At 37.0% G+C, this 21400-nt stretch overlaps 1 protein-coding gene across 8 annotated transcripts in view; it reads right to left on the minus strand.

The window, feature by feature from the left end:
* Window positions 1-21400, minus strand: part of LOC145692873 (uncharacterized) — a 74240-nt gene that overhangs the window by 15764 nt on the left and 37076 nt on the right. For 2 of the 8 annotated variants that reach the window (XM_081768408.1, XM_081768404.1), the window contains exons 5-9: window positions 19805-20911; window positions 14609-14806; window positions 9747-10371; window positions 8321-8505; window positions 678-787 (exon numbers count right to left, since the gene is read on the minus strand). In XM_081768408.1, coding sequence (XP_081624534.1) covers window positions 678-787; window positions 8321-8505; window positions 9747-10371; window positions 14609-14806; window positions 19805-20911 — 2225 coding nt within the window. The remainder of the gene's footprint in view (window positions 1-677; window positions 788-8320; window positions 8506-9746; window positions 10372-14608; window positions 14807-19804; window positions 20912-21400) is intronic. The other 6 variants (XM_081768411.1, XM_081768407.1, XM_081768410.1 and 3 more) reach the window with 6 other exon arrangements.

The following is a 21400-nucleotide window of genomic DNA, read 5'->3' on the forward strand; positions in this document are numbered from 1 at the left end:
GACGCTCAGTTTACTTCGATGAGTAGCGGCTGAATCAGCTTATTCAGGACAATCCATACTAAACGACGAGGAAATTGGTAGAGATAATAGAATGTTCCCACAGTGCCATAGAACGTCACCTTCACTTGATGGGAAAGGTTCAAAAGTTGAGAGCATATGTTCCGCATGCTTTGAATGACAACAAAAATCAAAGAGCCAAAATCTCCGCCAGTTTGCTTGCTCGTCATCGGTCAACTTACGGACACAAGCAGCGATTCCTCTACTGGTGCCTATACATCAATGTGCTGCAGCGCGAAGAATGGCTTAGCCCCGACAAACGCAGAAACTTATGGACCAACCCAATATGATGATCTTTAAAGCATAAATAGTTAACCCACTTTTGTTGCTAAGTACAAATAATATATATATATTCACGGTTTTCAACTCAGATATTACGTAGTTAACTGAAGACCGCCGGGACCTGTATATGTCCCAGATTCGAGTCACGCTCAAGGCATTGGTTATATATTGTTATTTTACCATTCATTTCATTATCGTTATTCAGCGCCTTCTTTAGCACATAGCACATTCGCGGAACGTAAAACTCGCAATTTACAATACAAAAAACATTAGCCTCTCACTACACTAACCCTGTGAAAGCTAATACTTCTTCCCTAATTCTTCACTTTCTTTCTTACCTAAACGGAACTGGAAAATGTAGAGCATGCCACGGAGGAGCTACTTGGCGCTTTAATACCACATCGTTTAACCAGAAAGCAGTCACACATCTTTTTCCGTCTCTTAATGCCTAAAAGAAAAGAAGTACATAGTTATATTCAAGGTGAGCAAGTACTACAAAAGTACAAGTACTATACTTCCTTTCGCTAAAAAGTACGTGTACTAAACAATTCTAAAAGCTAAGTGCAAGATTAGTTCTATTGATAAGATTAACTCATATTCAGTATATCGTTTGTATAAACACTTTTTCAATATATTAACTAATATACAATAGCGAATAAGCTAAAATGACAGTATGTCCCAGAACTCTTTACACATAAAGACGATTGTTTAGTAATGATAAATAAAGAACACATTCTTAAATGTTCTAGATGTAAATTTGAGGGCTGATAATTTTACTGATGAAGTATCTATGCCGTCTTTATTGTTTAGCCCACTCATTAATATGGAGAATTACGCGAATTTTCGTTCAAATGAGCTGGAATTTTATTGAGATGATTTTACTGATTTCCTCTTCAAGTTTCGTTAAGCCCCTTGCAGTCCTTTTTGATTCTGCCTAGACTGCCTGAACAAATAGAATTGATTTGCTAAATTACAGCATTTGTTATTCAGTTTCTTATAGGTTATAGGTTCCAAATTACAGGTTCTTACACGGCTCATAGCAGGGTGGATTGATTTAAATCAGTCTGATTTAAATCAAGATTTAAATAACTTGATTTTTAAAATAAAAATCGTCGATTTAAATCAAATTTCGAAGTAATTTAAAGTGAAAATGAGTAAAGTCCTGTGTATGATCTGTTATTTCGATTATGGACGATGATAATCATAATACAATGAGACTCAAATGTACAGTATGTACAGCATAGTATGAAAACAAGTGTCATGCAGAGGATGATTAGGGTAAATTCCGTTTTGAACGAGTAACAGGGCAATTCTGTTTTCTTCTCTTCGTAACATAGGGTTTATATTGTAAATCGTTAACTATTCCAACGGGGAAATCACCATCGACATTTAAGATGAAGATTCTTTTGTGTGCGCGTCTATATATTTGTTCCCAGATAATAGGGTGTATTTAGAAGTGTCCTATCCCCTCTCCGAATTTTTTTTAGATTTTATAACTTTAGGCAAAATTTATGTATTTCGTGCCGCAAGCTAGTTACAATTTCCTTAAAATATGCCCCTGCCAAATACCAGTAACTTTTGTGGAAAATAAGTGTTGCTTTGATAAGCGTTGCTGTACTTTTTCCTTAACGCTTAACCTTTTAAATTATATCACCTATTTTTAGGTGATAGGATAAAATCTTTATTATTCGATTAAAAACGTACCAATAAAGCTTTTTACTTCGTTTTTTCAGGACTGAAGGCATTGTAGACCACGTTACATATGCTTTCACGCCTCTCTGTGTCGAGACATAGGATGTGATGACGTCATAAATTTAAAAAAGATATTTTTTGTTGCGCCTATTTTTATTATTTTTTGGCGGGCCTACATTTTTCATTCAGAAGACTGAAATTCTGCACACTCGTTCACTGCACCCTTAGTATTTTTCAGATGATTTCAGATCTCTGCGTGAAAACAGAGGGGTCCAGAGGGGCAAAAATGTATTTTAAAAAAAAAGGATACTTTTAACAAAAAATAGCTTTTTTCACGATTTTCCCGCCTCAGATGGAGATATATGAATGGTACCATCTGAAAGGCTGTTCTATTTTGAAGAGAATGATGTACAAACCATGATCTTAAGATAAATAGGGATGCCTCAGGAAACTGTTACCTGAGATCAAGTTTTATACGGGAATCTGGGGTATTTGGGGATATTATTTTTCGCGGGCTTACTTTGCATCTAGAAGTTTGAAATTTTGGACACTCACTCACTGCACCCCCTAGTATTTTTCAGATTTGTTTCAGATCTTTGCCTTTAAACAGAAAAAGAAGGGATATTCCTGAACAGAAAATCCCTTTTTTCGTGATTTTCCAGCCCAAGATAGCCTACACGATGGAGACATTTGAATGGTACTGTTTGAAACTCTGTGAAGAGAATATGTTATTGTGAAGAGAATAATGTAAAATCATGATTTTAGGATAAATAGGGATGTCTGAGGAAATTTTTATATTACATCCGGGTCATCTGGGGTATTGTGGGGGATGTTCTTAGCTCATTGTTAAATATTTTTCCCACCCTTACTATTCAAGATAGAAGCTTGAAATTTTGTACACATTTAGTACACCCTTAGTATTTCCCAGTTGATTTTGAGATCTGTGCTTTAACACAGGGTAGTCCAGAGGGGATCAAAATTAAAAAGAAAATCAGAAAAAATCCCGACATCTCTCAAAATTTTCCGATTCAGGGATATGATAGGGAAAATGTGAATGTTACCGTTTTAAAGGCTGTTCTATTCTGAAGAGAATGACGTAAGAACCATGATCCTAGGATAAATAGGGTTGATGCTTGACTGAAAGTCTATAATTTAAAAACAACAATAACAACAACAACAACAAACAAAAAAAGCCATAATTTAAAATTAAGAAACATTGTTTGGGATTGATATAGGTTAACAATTGGGGATTAATTCAAAATTAAACCAGAATACTTTCACTTAAATGGCATAATTGGCATTTAATACTAATTCGTAATGCTTTTTCTTCAGTTCGCGACCTGTATTATACGAGGAAAAAGATTTGATTTAAATCAAAAAAATCATCAAAAATGATTCTTTTAAAAAAAAATCATGATTTTTTTCCACCCTGGCTCATCGTGGTCTGGTCTCTTGTATAGTTGAAAAGCGACCAAACGCACACGAAAAAGTGACCAAAAACTCATCAAGCCCCGTTTTTTCTTTGTCAATTTCTCCATCACCTCTCTCTTCGTTTGTTGTTTTGTTTCATATTTTTTTCTTTACTTCTTCTTTTTGAGCTTCCTCCTTTCTTAGGTTTTCTAAGTATGCTTTGTAGTTATGGTAAGCAGACTTAGCAGATTTATGATGCTTCTGAATAAGTGGAATCAGTTCTGGCCTATTTCCGAATTTTTTCATCCCAGATATTATACAGGGACTGAGTGTCTGTCCTATTCTCAAGTCAAAAAGTGGCACAAGGCTTTTCGTGAGGGCCGGGAAGAGGTGACTGACGAACCCCGGTCTCGACGCCCGTCGTCGACCCGTACTGACATGAATGTGCAGCAAGTGCGTGAGTTTTTGAACACGGCCTGGCCTTTGAGTCTCTAGCAAGTAGCAGAAGCATTGAACTTATCGGAGACAACGGTGCAACACATTGTTACCGAGGACTTGCACATGCGGAAAGTCTACACGAAACTTGTGCCGAGAGTTTTGACTGACTCTGAGCATTCTAAGCTTCTTAAATTTGAATGAACTTTTAGGCTATTGCTGGTGTTGATTCTACAGAATGCTTATTCGAAAACTAGCAACAAATAACTGAATTAAACTGTTGTTGTTGGAAAACCAAATTTTACTGAAGAATACTTGTGTTATCATCAAAGGTAATCAAAAGTAATACTAATAAGTTTTACGAATGCATTACATATTTACTGGTAGTACCGGCACCTATGGCCTTAAACCCGTAAAACGTATGAGGGATAACGTCCCTCGCGTCGCCGAGTCGGTGAACACACTATTCACGAAAAGTATTTTCTAAAACATAAAATTGCATATTTTACTTCAAATAGGCTATATGCATAATCCACATATTAATTTGCTCTATAATTATCTCAGGCTAAGGTAAGGTAATGTTTTTGTATTGATTCAGTGCATTCAGAACCTTATAAAGGTCTTATGTTGAATATTGTTGTATACCTTAACGTGAAAGCATTGAATTCGTCCAAAGAAAGTCCAAAATCTGACAAGATTCACTTTCAATGTGATCACCTTAGTTGTACCAACAAAGTAGTAACAAAAAGCTCAAAAACCCAGGTGGGTCCAACCCGAAAAACCCGGTGCGTGTTTTCGGGCTGGGCCCACTTGGGCAAACCCTGTTTAGTGACCAACTTGAAAAAAAGTAACTTTTAGTTTAAAAAAAAACTGACTCGCTATGAGTCCTATTCTTACCACACTGTCACAGGAAAAAAATAAAATAAAAGAAGCATGACTTAACAAAGGACTGCAAAGGATTAAGTGTTCTTTGCTTTTCCACAATGATTTTGTGTTACATATAAATTTAGTATTAGATAAATTAAATCTGATTACCAATTATTAACATTATGTACTGTATAAACAATAAAGAGTTGAGAAAAAGGATCATAAAATGCTTTGGGTGGAGTATTGTACTGTATGTGACAGAAACATGGACCTTACGCAAAAGTGATGAAAAATAACTAGAAGCTTTTGAAATGCGCGTGTAGAGAAGAATGGAGAGAATTAGCTGGGTTGAGTGGAAAATGAATGAGATGGCGCTGAAACTGGTGGGAGAGAAAAGAACAATTTTAGAAAAGAGGAAAAGAAACTTGTTGGGACATTGGCTAAGATGGAACTATCACGAGAGACGTGCTACAGGCTATGGTGGCAGGAAAGAGAGGGAGGGTAGAAGGAGGCTACAATTGATGGGCCGTATCGTACGTGAAGATGAAGAGATTAGATGAAGATGGTGGTGTATGGAAGCTTCTCAGTTGCGGCGAATGACCTACAAATAATGACAGAATATTTATGATGATGATGATGCACAACAAAATTTAATTTTTATGAAGGGTCAATTAAGTGGGTTTATAAAGAAAGTAAATAAGATTCTAATTCATTTCAAAGAAAACAGAAAAAAAAATCTCCAAACAAAATAATGGGCTGAAAAAAAAAAAGAAAAAACAGGGCGTACTTATTCAATACCGTTAAGTTCTGCAGCTTTTATCTAAGCCTAGGACTAGGAAAGAGGAGGGAATAAGTTGTGTTTGGAAGCTAATTAAAACAAAATCAAATAATTTATTATTACCCAAAAACTCCATTACAGAACTACTGACCACTTTTGTTGACGCTATTTCTCGTTTTATAACTTACGTCTACTACTTCAGATCATTTTAAAAATGAAACGATACTCTTTTATTGATATATTTTGTTAAATACACTGCTTAAAATGAAATTTATACCACAAATCTCTTACATGACCAGGGCCGTAACTTAAAAGGGGAAGGCAGGATACAACTCCCCTTCATTTAAGTTTCCAGCCATTCGGGGGGGGGGGGTGAGAAATTCAAGATAAAACTTTCTCATTCCACATTCTCTTCTAGGTGGCTCAAATATTGACTCCCCCCCCCCACGAAAAGTTGCAAGTTACAGCGCTGTACACCATTATACGGAATTGATTACAATTTCAGAATTGTGGAACATTTCTATCCTTGATCAACCAGTAAGGCGTGAAACCTCCACGCGCATCTCATAAGGAAGCGATGGTATTCGTCATTAGACGATGAACTAAAGGCACCATTCTTTTATCCGTACTCTATTTCTATCTGTTACGTTTCAAATTTAATTTGTCACAGGGAAAGAAATAACATTCAGAATTTTTTTTTTTTTTTTTTTTGATATATACATTTAATACCCACTAATTATTTGCTGAGCAAAACCATATATTTTCATTAAAAATTAAATACGTGTTACAGTTTCACCGACTAACTCTTTGGCTTCATCAGACAAACGATACTATGAGATACAAGATAACTGAACCATCTTATGTACATACAACAGCTGAGACATCTTTCTTCTGATTGGCTCCTGGCAGCAGAATCCTCTTCAAATATACTTATTTGAAAATTCCTATATAGATGCTTTCTATTGTTACTTATAACACAAAATGACGATCTCCACTAAACTAATTTAAACTAAGAATTAATTAACTTAAATAATTAAGTAAATTTTATATATATACATATATATACACAGGGGTTGAACAAAAAAAGTCATACCTAGTATGGTGTGGGGCCTCCTTTTGCGTCCAAAACCGCTTGATCCGACGTGAAATGGACGTATACAGCTCCTGAATCGTGGTGTGTGGAATTTTGTACCATTGTTCCTCCAAAATAATGCTTCAGTTTCTTAAGGGATGATAGTGGAGGGTAATGAGACCGAACACGACTTTCTAACCCAGATCACAATGGCTCATTGATGTTCAGATCTGGTGATTGTGTGACCCAGGGAAGTAGATGCCATCACCATCAGGGAACAATATTTGGGCCATGAGTAGAACCTGGTCCCCCAAAATGGCCTCATACACCTTAGCATTTATCATTCCATGCAGGGCTATGATGGGACCTGCAGAAAACCACGATATCACTGCCCATACTGTAACAGAACCAACCCCATGCTTTACAGTTGGAAGCAGAGAGTCTGTATCATAGGCCTGCGACGGTGTTCTCCATACGTAAACACGACCGGTTGTTGGAAACAAGGTGAAGGTTGATTCATCGGACCGCATTACGTGTTTCCACTGCTTATAAGTCCACGCCTTGTGGTCCTTGCACCACTGGATACGCCTCTTCGTATTTACTGCTGTCACCAGGGATTTGACGATAACGACCCTGCCATGAATTTTCATTTTATGAAGTTCCCATCGCACTGTTTTTGATAAAACCGGGTTCTGTAGGCCGGAAATGAGTTCAGACGTAATTTTCATTGCAGTGGCCTTCTTTTTAGCTGCTACAATCCGTTTTAATGCTCTCCGGTCCCTATCTGACAGGATTGTCTTTCGACCACTGTTGTGCTTTGCAGACGTCGTTTGCCCATGAATTGTGTATGCTCTCGTGACATTGGACACAGTGTCTTTCGATACCCCACAATGTTCGCCACTGTTGCCACTGAAGCTCCAACCAGACGAGCACCAACGATCATGCCTCTTTGGAAGTCTGTCAGGTCGCCCATTTTACGGCACCACTCTCACCACGACACTCACAGGTGAACTGGTTACTGCTGACGGAAGAGGAAGGTCCACATGACACATTGAAAACAAAAAACGATCGGCAACCGAAACACGTGTTATACAGTGGAGGGTCAAACTTACGTGTCCTGTACGAAGTGTTTTTAGATTTTTTTGTCAACCCCCTATATATATACAGTTTAGCACCCGGCGGCATCTGTTAGTGTGCCTGTTTAGTATCAGCACTGGCATGACTCACAGACTCAGATATTTCCTTCATTATTAAAATATCCCGTATTGAGCACTCTTTACTCTAGAAATAACCAGATGACTTCTTTGCCTCCAGCCTACCTCAGTTTTACTACAGAAAGATAGAGAAACTGCCTTAACGTCAGAAAAAGGTTGCAAAGAACGGGAAGAATATCTAACAAATTCATTTTTTTTTTAAGTAGTACAGTTGCTAGGAAAAATGGATACATTCCTTAAGAATATTTAATTAATAACATCAGAACGGACCAACTAATTTGAGTAAATTCCTGTGACACAGCAAAACTTATTTCTTTATTAGTTTTTGGGACCACTAATGAAATTATCCTGTTTATTCGGTGATTGGTAACGAAATGTGGAGAGGATGGTACGTACTTTTACTGATGACTGTACCAGTATGCTATTTGAACAAATGTTATCACAAGTATTTTTTAACTATTCCCATCCTTTTCTTCTTTACTTATAATCCCACACATACAAAAAAGTATATACCTGCTGCACTGCTGGATTCTTCTGTGTCTCGCACAATACGTGAGTAACTCGTGGAATATAGGAAGGTTCAACTTCTCCGCCACATTGTTGGATGACTTTCTTCCATACCTGGACATCCGAACTCATGGACTGATCGTAATCAACAATAAAAAATATGCAGCCAAGAAGACACAAATCACCCGGTACTAGAAAATAACAATAAAATAAATTTTAAAATATGAGGAATGAAAAATAAAACACTGGCAACCAGCAATTTATATACGTGGAAAATCTACAGGAAATAAGTGTATTTTCAAACGAAGCCTAATACCAATGGTAACTACTATATTTGTAATTTACTTTAATATTAAATGTACGTATACTGTAGAATAAAGAAATATTTTTGTACTAAAAAACATACTGCATTTATGTAATACCTAATTCTTTTTGAGTACACACACATACATTGATACTGTAATTTTGAATTTTGTGATAAGTTGCAAGTGTTTTTGTACGGGAAAACATAAAAAACACAAAAACTGGGAAGGTCTAAAATGAACCTTAATTTCTTAAGAAATACAAGCAAGGTTAGATTCTTTTCAACATCTAAATTTGTAATAAGTGAAATTACATTTAATTTTAATGAACGAAAATAAGCGACTGAGCTAGCAATCAAACCCGGGTCTCTGGCTAAGTACCAGTGCGTTAGCTCCAACGCTACCCAATCCCTCTGCAGACCAGCTACGTTTTCCACTCCTCAGGTTGTATATCTTAAATTACATGGACTCTATTAACTTATAGTGAAAAAAAATAAGTATAGAACACACTTTAAAGTGAAAGTAAATAGCTACTCTGGGGAAAAGCTGGGTATTATAGACTTATAATAAACTAGAGATGCGAGTTCGAAACCTAACTAACCTATAAATTTTCACTCTGAAATTCAACAAACTTAACTGTTTGGGACAACCAGTTATACAAGAATCCTGAAAACAGTAGAAAACGATTTAAATATTTCATTGAATGCGGTACGCCTTTTATGCTTTGGGATCTCAAGCCCTCCTGAATTTCTCGCGTGAATTCACTCAACTCATATCATATGTTAAGTGGAGGAAATAACAGATATATTTCACTTCAATTTTTATTAAATTCGCATCTATAGAGAAAATTGGTATGAAACAAATCAATTATTTCCTCCATTTATTACGTAATATATAAATCAAAAATATGATTTTCTATTAACAAAGTTAATGACTTTGAATTTAATTTCATATTTGGTAATATTGATGAAATTGAAAGTGACTAAAAATAGCAAAACTATGATTCCATTATTCATATGGTATAATATAGAAAATTACAAAGGTAAGATTAGCACACCTGGAACTTAAGTTCTTAGATACACTGACAGGGAACATGATAAGAGCAAATTAATAATATTTTCTCAACTTACATCTTATATTAGGATTATGCCCATAAAATTGCACTCTAGTCTGAGTTGGCTGTTGAACTGGTGCTGGTCCCATACTAGCAGCTTTGGGCATGGCACTGCTGCGGAAGGATACAGGTTTCGCGGTTACCGGTGACTGCTGAGCTACCTGACCCACAGGAGCAGCTCCTGCTGTCATAGCAACAACGGGAGACCCACTGTTCGTTATGTTTCCAAGCGTCCGCCGTTGTTGATACGCCAACAACTGCTGCTGCTGCTGCTGCTGTTGTTGTTGTTGTTGCTGTTGCTGCTGCTGTTGGGCTTCATGTGGTGCAGCCCCTGCAGCGGCAGCAAGTTGTTGAGATGCAAGCAGCTGTGTGGGAGGAGGTGCAGGAACAGTGGCAGCAGCTTGTTGCAAAATCTGAGGTTGCGCTTGCGGAGACGGTCGTGGAATTTGCGGGGAAGGTAGTTGCTGTTGTGACTGATGCTGAGCAGTCATCAAGCGAAGTTGTCCAGCTGCCGTTCCATCTCCTTGAGGTGACAAATGTGTTGGTGCAGCTCCTTGAATCGTTCCTCCTTGCAATCGGATACTCAACATATTCGCCAAAGCAGTCTTCGTCTTAGGTGTTACTAAAGCCTGTTGTCCTCCCTATATCATATGTATGCATGAAAAATACAGAAAAAAAAATAAGACTCAACAAACGTACCTCGCAATTTTTTTAGAAATATTCTAGAAGAAAACTTAATCTACTTTGACATACACAAAAAACTTAGCTTTATACGCATATTAAGTTAAAAAAATAAGTTTCAGACCCTAACTACAGTATATCAAATCTGAGGGTTAACGTGTACGGATCGACTGAGCATGGTAACAATTGGCGTTCTTGCTTTGTAATTGGAGGATCCGAGTTCGAATTTCAGGCCACCCTGACCTCGATTCCTCCAATTTTCCTCTACCCTATCAGACGAATGCTGGGAGTTCTGCTTTCAAGGTAAAACTGCTAAGTTCTGAGTCCAAATCCAACCCGCTACAAGGCTAAAATTTGCATCGTATTGAGACTAGCTTATACGCAAAAGCAAGATATGTGTTAAAGAAAAATGTATCTCATAGTAGTAAGTTCCTTACATGGTTGAGATAACAGCAGAATCACATCATTACCGATGGAATGGTAGTTACACAAACCTCCAGAAAAAAACATTTCAATTACAAGTTTCTTAATTTGATTACTAATATCCTACTAGAGAATTTATTATTATTATTATTATTATTATTTAGTTGTAAAAGTGGAATCAAATGAAAAGTTATTACATATAGAAAGAGAAAAATCCCAAATCTTATACACCCAGAGTACCTAGTCCTGTATCCAGTGCAAACACTTCTGTACATATGTTCAATAGTGTGTTTATTACAAAATTATGAGACTTGTCGTCAGAGAAGCAAGTGATGGAAAATCCACGCTTTCTTAAATTGAACCACTATTTGGTGCGGTATTTTAAAGCAGAACTCGTAAGATTTATAATTATTATTACTATTATACTCAGTACACTGTTAACGTATAAAACTACTTACTTTATTCATACTATCATTTGTAATACACGAACTATTTTTAATAACCATAATACACGAAATAACTTCAAAAAATTCCCGGAATTAGCACCTACTGTTTGAAAATGTTTATGCCTGAGCAATTAATACCTTTATAAGTTGGTCACTATATAGCATCAAAATAAGGCTGGAGTTATTGCCTTGCTTCCTTTCTAATCATAGCAAGAAACCATGGTCTGTTTAACTTTTATTTAACATCATAATCGAATCCGTCAATATCGTGATAGTCACGTTAGAGTATTATGCGCTTCGGTGGAGGGTAGCCGAGCACTTGTATGACATACGGTCGTGAAGCTATTTAGGGCTGTTCAAAATCTGATGTATGACTTACGCAGGTTATTAGGAGGTCTCTGGTTTGGAACCTGTCAATTTCGATCGATTGGAATTTAATGTTTCTTTTCAAAACAAAGGTTATATGGGATGTCAGCTTGCAGATTACTGAGGGATCTGAATCACATGTACTACAACCGGGAAGATTGAACCCCGAGTTTTCTGTACGGATGTTATGATTTTACAAGTTTTTCTCTATCAGCCACATAAGGCAACACCTTAAAACATGATTCCTGATCATCTTTCATTCGGCACTTCCATTTAAATTGAAAGAGATGTTGACTGGTGAACTACCTGGATCTAAAAGAGAGACACACAATATTACAACTACAAACCGAATTACTGGGGGAGAAGGGGGATGGGGAGAAAATACCCCTTGTAAAGGAACAAATGTGTCACTGAAGAATGCGTCTTCAGGAATATGTACTGCAATTTGTTCCAAATGAAAAGTCCTTAATTCATACACTGACTGTACGAAACGTAAAAGTAACGTAATAAGAACACGTTAACACAATTATTATATACTGAAAACGTAGATAGAACTCACCAATCAAAACGGATCATGAATTCCTCGGGGAAAAGTCTGCAATATACATCCTGCGGATACTAGTTTCTGTTCAAAACTTGGTGATAATCTGCTGTACTGCAGATTTATTTTCATATCACATTGCAGAAAGTATTTTCTGATTTAAATTTGTATGAACCGAGAATAAGTTCTGTCCGTTATAAGAGGTTACTAAAATGTTGAGACAGAAAATTGTTCGTGCCCGTAAAACGAAAAGTTCTGCCTCGTAATAATACACATATTTTTGCTGGGACAAAACGATCTGACCGTATTATCGAGATGTCAGCTAAAGGAAGTTTCACTGTATCTCGTTCCTAGGTGGGAAACACTTGAAAAGGGAAAGACAATTGAATGTAGATAAAGAAAAACTTTTCGACAACTCTTATCCGGTTTTTTCCATGAAAACTGACCCCAGCCTGGATATTAAACACCAGGTTTATACTGCAGTATTGTGAGAGACATAACTGTCCAACAAGTTATTACAGTTTCCTGACGATACAATAAATACCAGGTAGAATATTTAACTTTTGGTAAAAGTGTGTAGGTTCAGACTCTGAAGGAAAGGTAGTGTAATTCAAAAATTTTAACACCACATGTCATTTCAAAACTTTTACTACCACTTTTGAAAACATGTTCCAGGAATTTTATGAAGTTATCTTGTGTATATTTGCAAGTCGCTGCAAATCCAAGAACGAAAAGTTATTTACTTATATGCTACTTCTAATATTTAAAATTCCCTTTGACACAGAAATACAGTTGTAAGAAAATTACTGAAGGAACGTACACTAGACAAAAATTGCATTACAGCTAAAATAAAACAAAAAAACATTTTTTTAAAAAAGAATAAGATTCCTTATTTACTTTTAGCAATATAGCATCGAATGCCAATGTCTATAACTAAAAAGATCCTACTGCATAGCTTAAAAGTCTAAGTTCCAATTTCCTTAAAACTATGAAAATAAAACAGATTTGCCAAAGGAAATAGATATTCTAATATTATAGCACCTCATATCTAGCCTTTAGTAATCACCACTTCCACATAATAATAAGGAACCTTAAATTTAATTTATTTCGAATATACGTATGTAATATATGCAAATACAAGATACTCAGCAAGCAATAAAGTAAAATGAATAATTTCCATAATGTAAAAATACATACTATACAGTAAGTCACAGAAATTCCGCTCTATTTGTGAAAATAGTTTTTCGAATTAACTTTAGATATTCTTGTAGCTTCGTGTTCTAGATCAGCTTTTTAATTGCCAGATCACTAATTGTTCCGAGATAATATGTTCTACATTTTTTTTCTTTAATTTCCCCTTCGTAAATCTAAGACAATTTAATATAGCTGATTAAAAAAAAATGCCGCTCAAATATAATTTGCTTTCTCGGTTCACAAAATATTTTCTTATCTTTCGTCAATTCAAAAACGTCAAATGGGCCAAATGCATATACATCGCAATGTATGGTCATGCTTTTCACAAGGATGAGCAAACAGATTTTTTAAATACTGTGTTTATAATTTCGAATATTCGGTCTAAGAGCTTTTGCTATAAAACGAATTTATCTTATATCTATTGACAGAATTATTTAATAACGCAATTTCTCGAAAACAACGGAAGTAAGCTTAAGCTTTCATAAACTCAGGGAATCAGAGAAACGTTTTAATATTCTCAGATAATCACAGAATACGCTTTCACAAACTCATAGTATCATAGAATATACATCCAAACACTCATGAATTACATAATACGCTTTCATAAGCTTAAAAAATTACAGAACTACTGAATGAAAAGTATTTCACTGCTGAACACCAAATGACGACTCGTTATCTTTCTCAGTATCAATTCCTGCTATTTCTGTACCTGTACGCACACGATTAATAAAATACAAATCGACAAAAGCTCAAAATTCGCTAAAACAAATAAACACAGGAATAAACTATGCGTCGAAAAACACGCTGTTTAAAACCTAGAAATGATGTAAGGAATTGTGCTTCCAAGTTTACACCTTCATATACCAAACACCTTGTGGTATCTTTATTTCGAAAACGATACCTTATTTACGAAATAGTTCTAGGGTTTGCCAATTATTAGTAGTATAATTTTCACAAAAGAAGCAGAACTTTGACTGTCTGACTGTACAAAACTTAAAATACAAAGAAGTAACCAATAACCCACTTTCGTACATAACATGCATTATAATACCACTTAACATACTCTATTTTTTTTTTTTTATCTACCTATCTTGATATACCATAACACAACAAAAAATAACCAAGAGGCAGCCAAGACCGCGAGCAGCATAACACCACCACATCCATAAATATAACCATTCCACCCACAAGCAACCGGAGAAAAGTAATAAAATTCTTTGTGTATACCGGCATAACTCTTACTATGGTTTGTACCAATCCCAGCTGCGGTCCTTGTTGAACAGTAGCCCCATCACGCTGTACCTGGAACTGCTCCTGTTGCGCACTAGGCGCTGCTAGCTCTTCCCTTTGGCCTGGAGCCTGCACCGGAACTTGGGCCAACTGAGCCGTTATCTGCTGAGGTACCTGCTGGATAACAAGTCTCCTCTTCACCATACAAGAAAATAAATTCAAATATTTATACATTGCATTGATTATCATAGTTTTGAGATTACCACAAAGTCTCAGAAGACTTTTTATTTTGGATAATTTTACACATCCTATTCCCTGAGAAATCAATTACATTTTTCAAATCTGTAGGCACGCTCTTTGAATTTAAATTACCAATTTGCATGAAATAATGCAGGAAACATATCTCAAAACTTCAATGAAAACTTAAGCAGTCACCTGCAAAAGTGCATAACCCTTCTGCACATTGTCTCCTCAAATAACTTCGGAATGAATGAAACGATTTAAGTAGCTTTTATCTTTGCCGTAGAAAGAACGTGGTTCTCTGTAATTTACAGAAAGTTATATTAAAATTGCTTTATTCCTTACGAAGTTATTGACATGAGAACATGTAGGGGAAAGGTATGAACTTTCGCTGGAGCCTTACAAGTAAGCTTCTTTCTTCCTTTTAAAAAATACATTTTTTAAGCATTCTTAACCATGTAAATAAGCTACCAAAACATACATATTATCTGTTCAGGTTAAAGTAAATGTACAGCCATGTTTAAAAAAATGGAATTCCATCTTCTTTCTCAGTAACAGAAAATTTTGTCCGCACGTAGAACTGCCAAACAGCAGTGCTCTTTCGAAATCTATTTAACCAGTCTAGCTGTCCAAAATACATTATTTACGGGATAATTGGGCAGTTTTGGTAAGAAGGAAGATGTTCACTGCTTTTTGAACATGGCAGGACATATCAAGCATTTTTATAACTTTTTACTGTAAGTATTGCACATACGTGGGTGGGAAAAAAAAAATCACATATTTAAATCCTTTATAACTGTTTCCGAATACTTTGAAGGTTTTCAACATATTTCTGTTCAAATCAAAAATCATTCTGATGTTAATATGCAATAATTATGTCACTTTCAAAAGAACATGAGCTCTACCAATGCAACACACGAAGTTAGAAACTATTATTTAATACTTTAATATAGGTTCGAGTATTACTAATAAAACTCCAACTGACCAAAGCAGTATATATATTTTAAGATTATATATTGCTTTGGTCAGTTGGAATTTTATTAGTGATCTTATATTTTCCAAAGTTACAATGAATAATTTACAAGGTTCGAGTAACGTACGAAAAATGCATGAGGTAACTGCTACACGTAATTACATGAACACATAAAAAATCTTACAAGTATTTTTTTTCAAATTTAAGTTTTACGTCCCACGTTATGCCGGCTAGGCTAAGGAGACGGGATGAGAAATGAACGAAATGTTGGAATGAAGAAAGTGGCAGCAAACAGAACCCCGAGAAAACCCATACACACGGTATTTGTTCACCACAAGGTTCACTTGGTGCGAGCTAGGATCGAACCACGGACACCATGCACCAGAGGTGAACGCTCTACTACTGAGCCACCACGGTTTCCTTCACTCAAATTTGATTTTTGAGTTTTAAGAGTATGATGTTCGATACCAGCCATGCTATACAAAATACGATGTCCTATATATTGACATCACTTTGGGACTATACAACAAATTTACTAAGTGTCATCGAATTCTACGAAGCCGTTTAGGTTATATTTGGGAACGTTTAGAGGCTCCTATACATCCAAGTGAATTCACAATATGATGTTTAGTGTCCGCTATATTGAATTTTATGTGATGCCACATACTCACTATCACTCCTGAAACTATGACTAATCTACCATCAAATTCTGTTACGCCATTTGGGTTATGTGAGAACTTAAGAATTCTCATAGTTTTACGTGAATTAACAAGGCGTTTAGTCTCTGCCATATTGACTTTTATGTGACCTTACATAGCCACCATCACTTCTGAAATTATGGCGAATATCCCAATACCTCATACATCAAACTCTATCAAGCCCTTTAGATTATATGTGAAAATATTTAGGTACTCGCATACATATACAGAGTGTTTAAAACAACACCGACAACGTTTGGGAGTTGATTCCTGACACCAAAACAAGAAGAGAAGTATAGACCAACCTGGGTGCACAATGCTTCCTTTCGGAATTATAGGCTCCCGAAAACATGAAAAAATGAACTTTAAGGGTCCATAGCTCCAAAACTATGGGACCTACCGTAGTCGGGTCAAGACTTTCCTTAGGAAATAATATGTGCTCTATCCAAAAATACATGTTTCAGAATCCTAAGGTAGTCATGTAACGATTTTTGTAGAGACAGATTGGTTACTGCCATATAATCTGAAGTACTCACTACCTCAATAAACATTGTTGCGGAAGTACTGCAGGATTCTGAAGCATGCATTTTTGGATAGGGCACATAGTAGCTCCTTAGTAAAGTATTGACCCGACTACGGTAGGCCCCATAGTTTTCGAGCTATGGACCTTTAAATTCATTTTTTCACGTTTTCGGCAGCCTATAATTCCGAAAAGAAGCATTTGTGCACCCAGGTTGGTCTATACTTTTTGTCTTATCTTGGTCAGGAATCACCTCCCAAATGTCGGCGTTGTTTTGAAACACCCTGTATATGTGAATTTACAATATGGGTGAAGGATCCGCCACATACAATTTTACGTGACATCACTTACGCAGTATACTACAAAAACTATGACGAATCTATCTACATCTCGTAACTAACTTCTATGAAGTAGGTCTAAATCTTAGGTAAAAATAAAGGAATTTTGACATATCAACACACTCATGAAAAGTAATACACACACATTTAAGTAATACACACTTTTCTTCAAAGTAATCAGGTAAAAATGAGAGGAATTAAAAGTTGTAGCTTTACAAGACGACAGTCTGGTATTTTTTCCTGTATTGTGTGTGCTTCGAAGATATGTGCTTTTTTCTCATCCGAAACTACGATGAGAGTGTCAATGACGCCGTATTTACTAACTTTAGTCCAGTATAAATTTAGTCTAGTTTTCTCTCAAATTTATATAAACTACTTCTACTTTCGATATAGATGAACACGCTTCTGATTAGGGTAGAATATTTATAAATAAGGGATATCAGGAATATTTAAGATCCATATTCATTATTATCTGAACGCTGACGTTATATCATCATAAATGATATCCAAAGTCCTGTTTAAGATTACTATTGGGGAAATTTTGCTAACCGCAACATTGCCTAACTCGCTGCTTGAAAGTTGTATGCTGATTGTAAATATAACCACCTGATTCCTCCTTATCCTTCTATCAATCAATACTGATAATGCTAGTTTTCGTCAGAAACTATATTCTCCAGCCTACAAGGTATTAATTAATTGTATTACTGGCTTTGGTAGATGAAGTGAGTTCAATTTCTAATGACAGCTCATGGGGTACGAATTCCTCGTTAAACTATACGTTTATGCTTCATACAGCGTATGTACAAAACTCTAGTGCAATATTTTCCTGGTGCAACTACATTATAGTTATCTTCCGTATCCTTACATTTCATCCCCAATTAAACCCGAATTTTTCATATGTTTCCGTCTTCGTCGAACTGAGACAATCTTTTATATTCTAGAGAATATGCTTTTCAAAGTTAAACAATTTCCATCATACAACATACAGTTCATCAAAGTATCTAGTACTACAGAGGTTGTTCAGCCTACGTTTGGCCGATTTCGTTTCTTCCCCCTCCCAGGCACAATGGACTCACTGACCTGGCTCATGGCGTCCTGCAGTGTTGTGCAATGGCTTCCTGGGAACGGAGTTGTTCTTCCGCGCGGACGACAATAACGCACAAAACAGGACCACTGTTGTGAGTGTTGTATTAAATTTGTTTCCAAGTGTGTGGGTTTCTTCTCTGTGACCAAAATGCCGCCCAAACTAAGCCGGTTTTGGGAAGGCTATGCAGCGGCTCTATATGACGCCCACTTTGGTGTTTCTATCATTAGAAAAGAGTGCAAGAAGAATGGTTGCAACATCAGTTCAAGTGGAATAAAAAAATGTTATTAAAAAGTACAAGAGCAACGAAGCTCCACCATTTGGATCACCAACGAACTTGCCTAGGAAGCGGGAATGCACCAAGGTCACCTCCATCATGCAGAGGAAACTTCGCAAAATGGCAATGCAAGAAAATCCGCCAACACAAAGGTGTATGGTTAATCGTCTTGACGTGTCTTTGGGGACTGTGAGCCGGACGTTACACCATTAACTCAAGCTGGAAAAAGTCATAAAAGCTCGCGGCCATCTTCTCACGGATGCCCACCAAAAGGAATGAAACGTAACGCCCGGAAGCTGTACGAACTGCATCTGGCAAAACAAAGGTGGACGTACGTCGTAACGCTCGATGAAGCATGGATTCACCTTTCCAATTGCGGCAAACCGAGAGCCACCATGTACCGAGAGAAAGGCGCCAAGAACTTCAGAAGATAGGTCCGTGTCTGTAAAGAATCCTTCCCAAAAGGGTTCATGGTCATTCCTGGCTACTGTTACCGAGGTAAACTGAAGATTCGTAGGGTGGCGAAGAACTACAAAATAAATTCGCAGTATTTTCAAGAGCAGATCATGCGGCCGATCTACGAGCATGAGATTCCAACAATGTACGGAAATGACGCCAATCTGGTGCGCATTCACATGGACAAGGCCTCATCACATACCTCACGATTGTCCCTCGCATTCTACAGGGAGATGGAGGAGGCAAGTGGTATACAGGTGATACCTTTCAATAAGGTACCTGTTAAATCTCCAGATGCAAGTCTTATGGACTATTGTGGATTTGGATTGCTGAAGTGGGCTTTGGGAAAACGGCATGTGACAACTGTGGAAGACTTTGGAAAGCTGTGCAAAGGGAATGGGACAAAATTCCCCTCCCAGTTCTTCAGAGAAGCCTATTACAGTGTAAATTACGCTGTTGGGCTATTGTTAGGAACCAAGGGAAACACATCGAGCACTTACGGACCTGGCGCCATGGATTCTTCTGAATTTTTAGGTAAGTTGAAATTGGCCAAATGTAGACTGAACAACTTCCGTAATTAGTTAATTAAAAGCGATATCCAACTTACCTGTCCAGCATATTGTACTGACTGAATCCGAGCTGCGACTACTTGTTGCTGTTGTTGCTGCTGCTGCTGTTGCTGTTTCTGTTGTAACTGCTGTACTTGTTGTTGCTGCGCAGCTGCGACAGCTTCTCGTTGCATATGTAGCTGTTGTAAACGTTGCAATTGAAGAACCTGAGCGAGTTGTTGTTGTTGCTGCTGTTGCTGTTGTTGTTGCTGCTGCTGTTGTTGCTGTTGTTGTTGTTGCTGCTGTGCTGCTTCAGGAGTCCAAGCCTGCGCTATCTCCCGCTGAGGTGTTTGTTGAGGTACGACTTGTTGCCGGATTGGACTTTGTGGAAGAACTTGAGCTTGTCTTTGTGGACTTTGCAACAAAATTTGTTGCTGTGGCTGCTGTTGCTGTTGAGGTATCACGGTCCCTTGAGTCAGGACTTGCTGCTGTATAGTCCTTGTACCATCTCGCGTCTGCCACGTAATTTGTTGGGCCTGTTGAGGAATTTGCTGTTGTCGTATCACGGTCACCTGTTGCTGTTGAATAGGAATTTGACGCTGCAAACCAGGAGGTAACGCTTGCGCTTGAGGCTGGGCTAATCGCTGTTGCTGCTGTGCTTGAAGTTGTCTCTGTAACAGCTGCTGTCGCAACTGTTCCTCACGCTGTTTACGAATTTTCTGTAGCACAAGCTGTCGCTGTTGTGGATCCATTTGTTGCAGTTGTTGGTGAGTTTGTGGGTCAAGCGTAATCCAGTGTTTCTGTAGTTGAAGTTGCGGAGGCTGTTGTTGTTGTTGAGGTTGCTGCTGCCAAGCTATTTGACGTTGCTGTATTTGATGGGTTGCTTGTGCCACTTGCACAGGTTGCTGCTGAGGTTGTTGCTGTTGTGGAGGGGCTGCTTGTTGTTGTTGTTGTTGTTGTTGCTGCTGCTGCTGTTCTTGCAGTTGTTGTTGAAGCTGTCTTTGTTGTTGTTGCAATTGATACTGCTGCTGTTGTTGCTGCTGCTGCTGTTGCCACGTGATTGTTTGTTGCTGAATTGGCTTCCCTCCATCTCTCTGAACGCTAACAGAATACTGAGTGATTTGCTGAACTTGCTGTCCGTCTCCTCGTACAAATTTTTGCTGCACCTGTGTAACAATGGGAGATATTAGCACAATTACGCACATTACAAACATAAAATTGTATTTTAAGTAGAATTTGAAAACTAAATTTTGACAGAAAAGTCACAGATATTTTAATTAATGGAGTCATTTGTAAAAAAACATTGCATACGTAATAACTATTCATCATTCAACACAAAATATTTAACATGAGGACTCTCAATTGTATAATGTTTCTTCCCACTATTAGTTTTTCTCTTATTAGCTGTAAACAATAAACAATACACTAAAATGGTTTACGGAAATCTTTCAAGAAATAGGCTCTGTAAAAACATACTATTCTTCCTTACTTTACCAAAACACCTTGAAAAAGTATGTAACAAGTAAACCTAACACTGAGCTTATGAACTCCAGAAATTATGTGCGTAGAAACTGGAAAGAATTTTTGAATTATCATAGATTCAATTGTGTATCATGGGTATAGCGCAAGCAATTTTTACGAAGTTACTGATCAAA

Source organism: Thermobia domestica, chromosome 8 (genome assembly GCF_964235325.1).
Source record: "Thermobia domestica chromosome 8, izTheDome1.hap1.1, whole genome shotgun sequence".
Lineage (NCBI taxonomy): Eukaryota > Metazoa > Arthropoda > Insecta > Zygentoma > Lepismatidae > Thermobia > Thermobia domestica.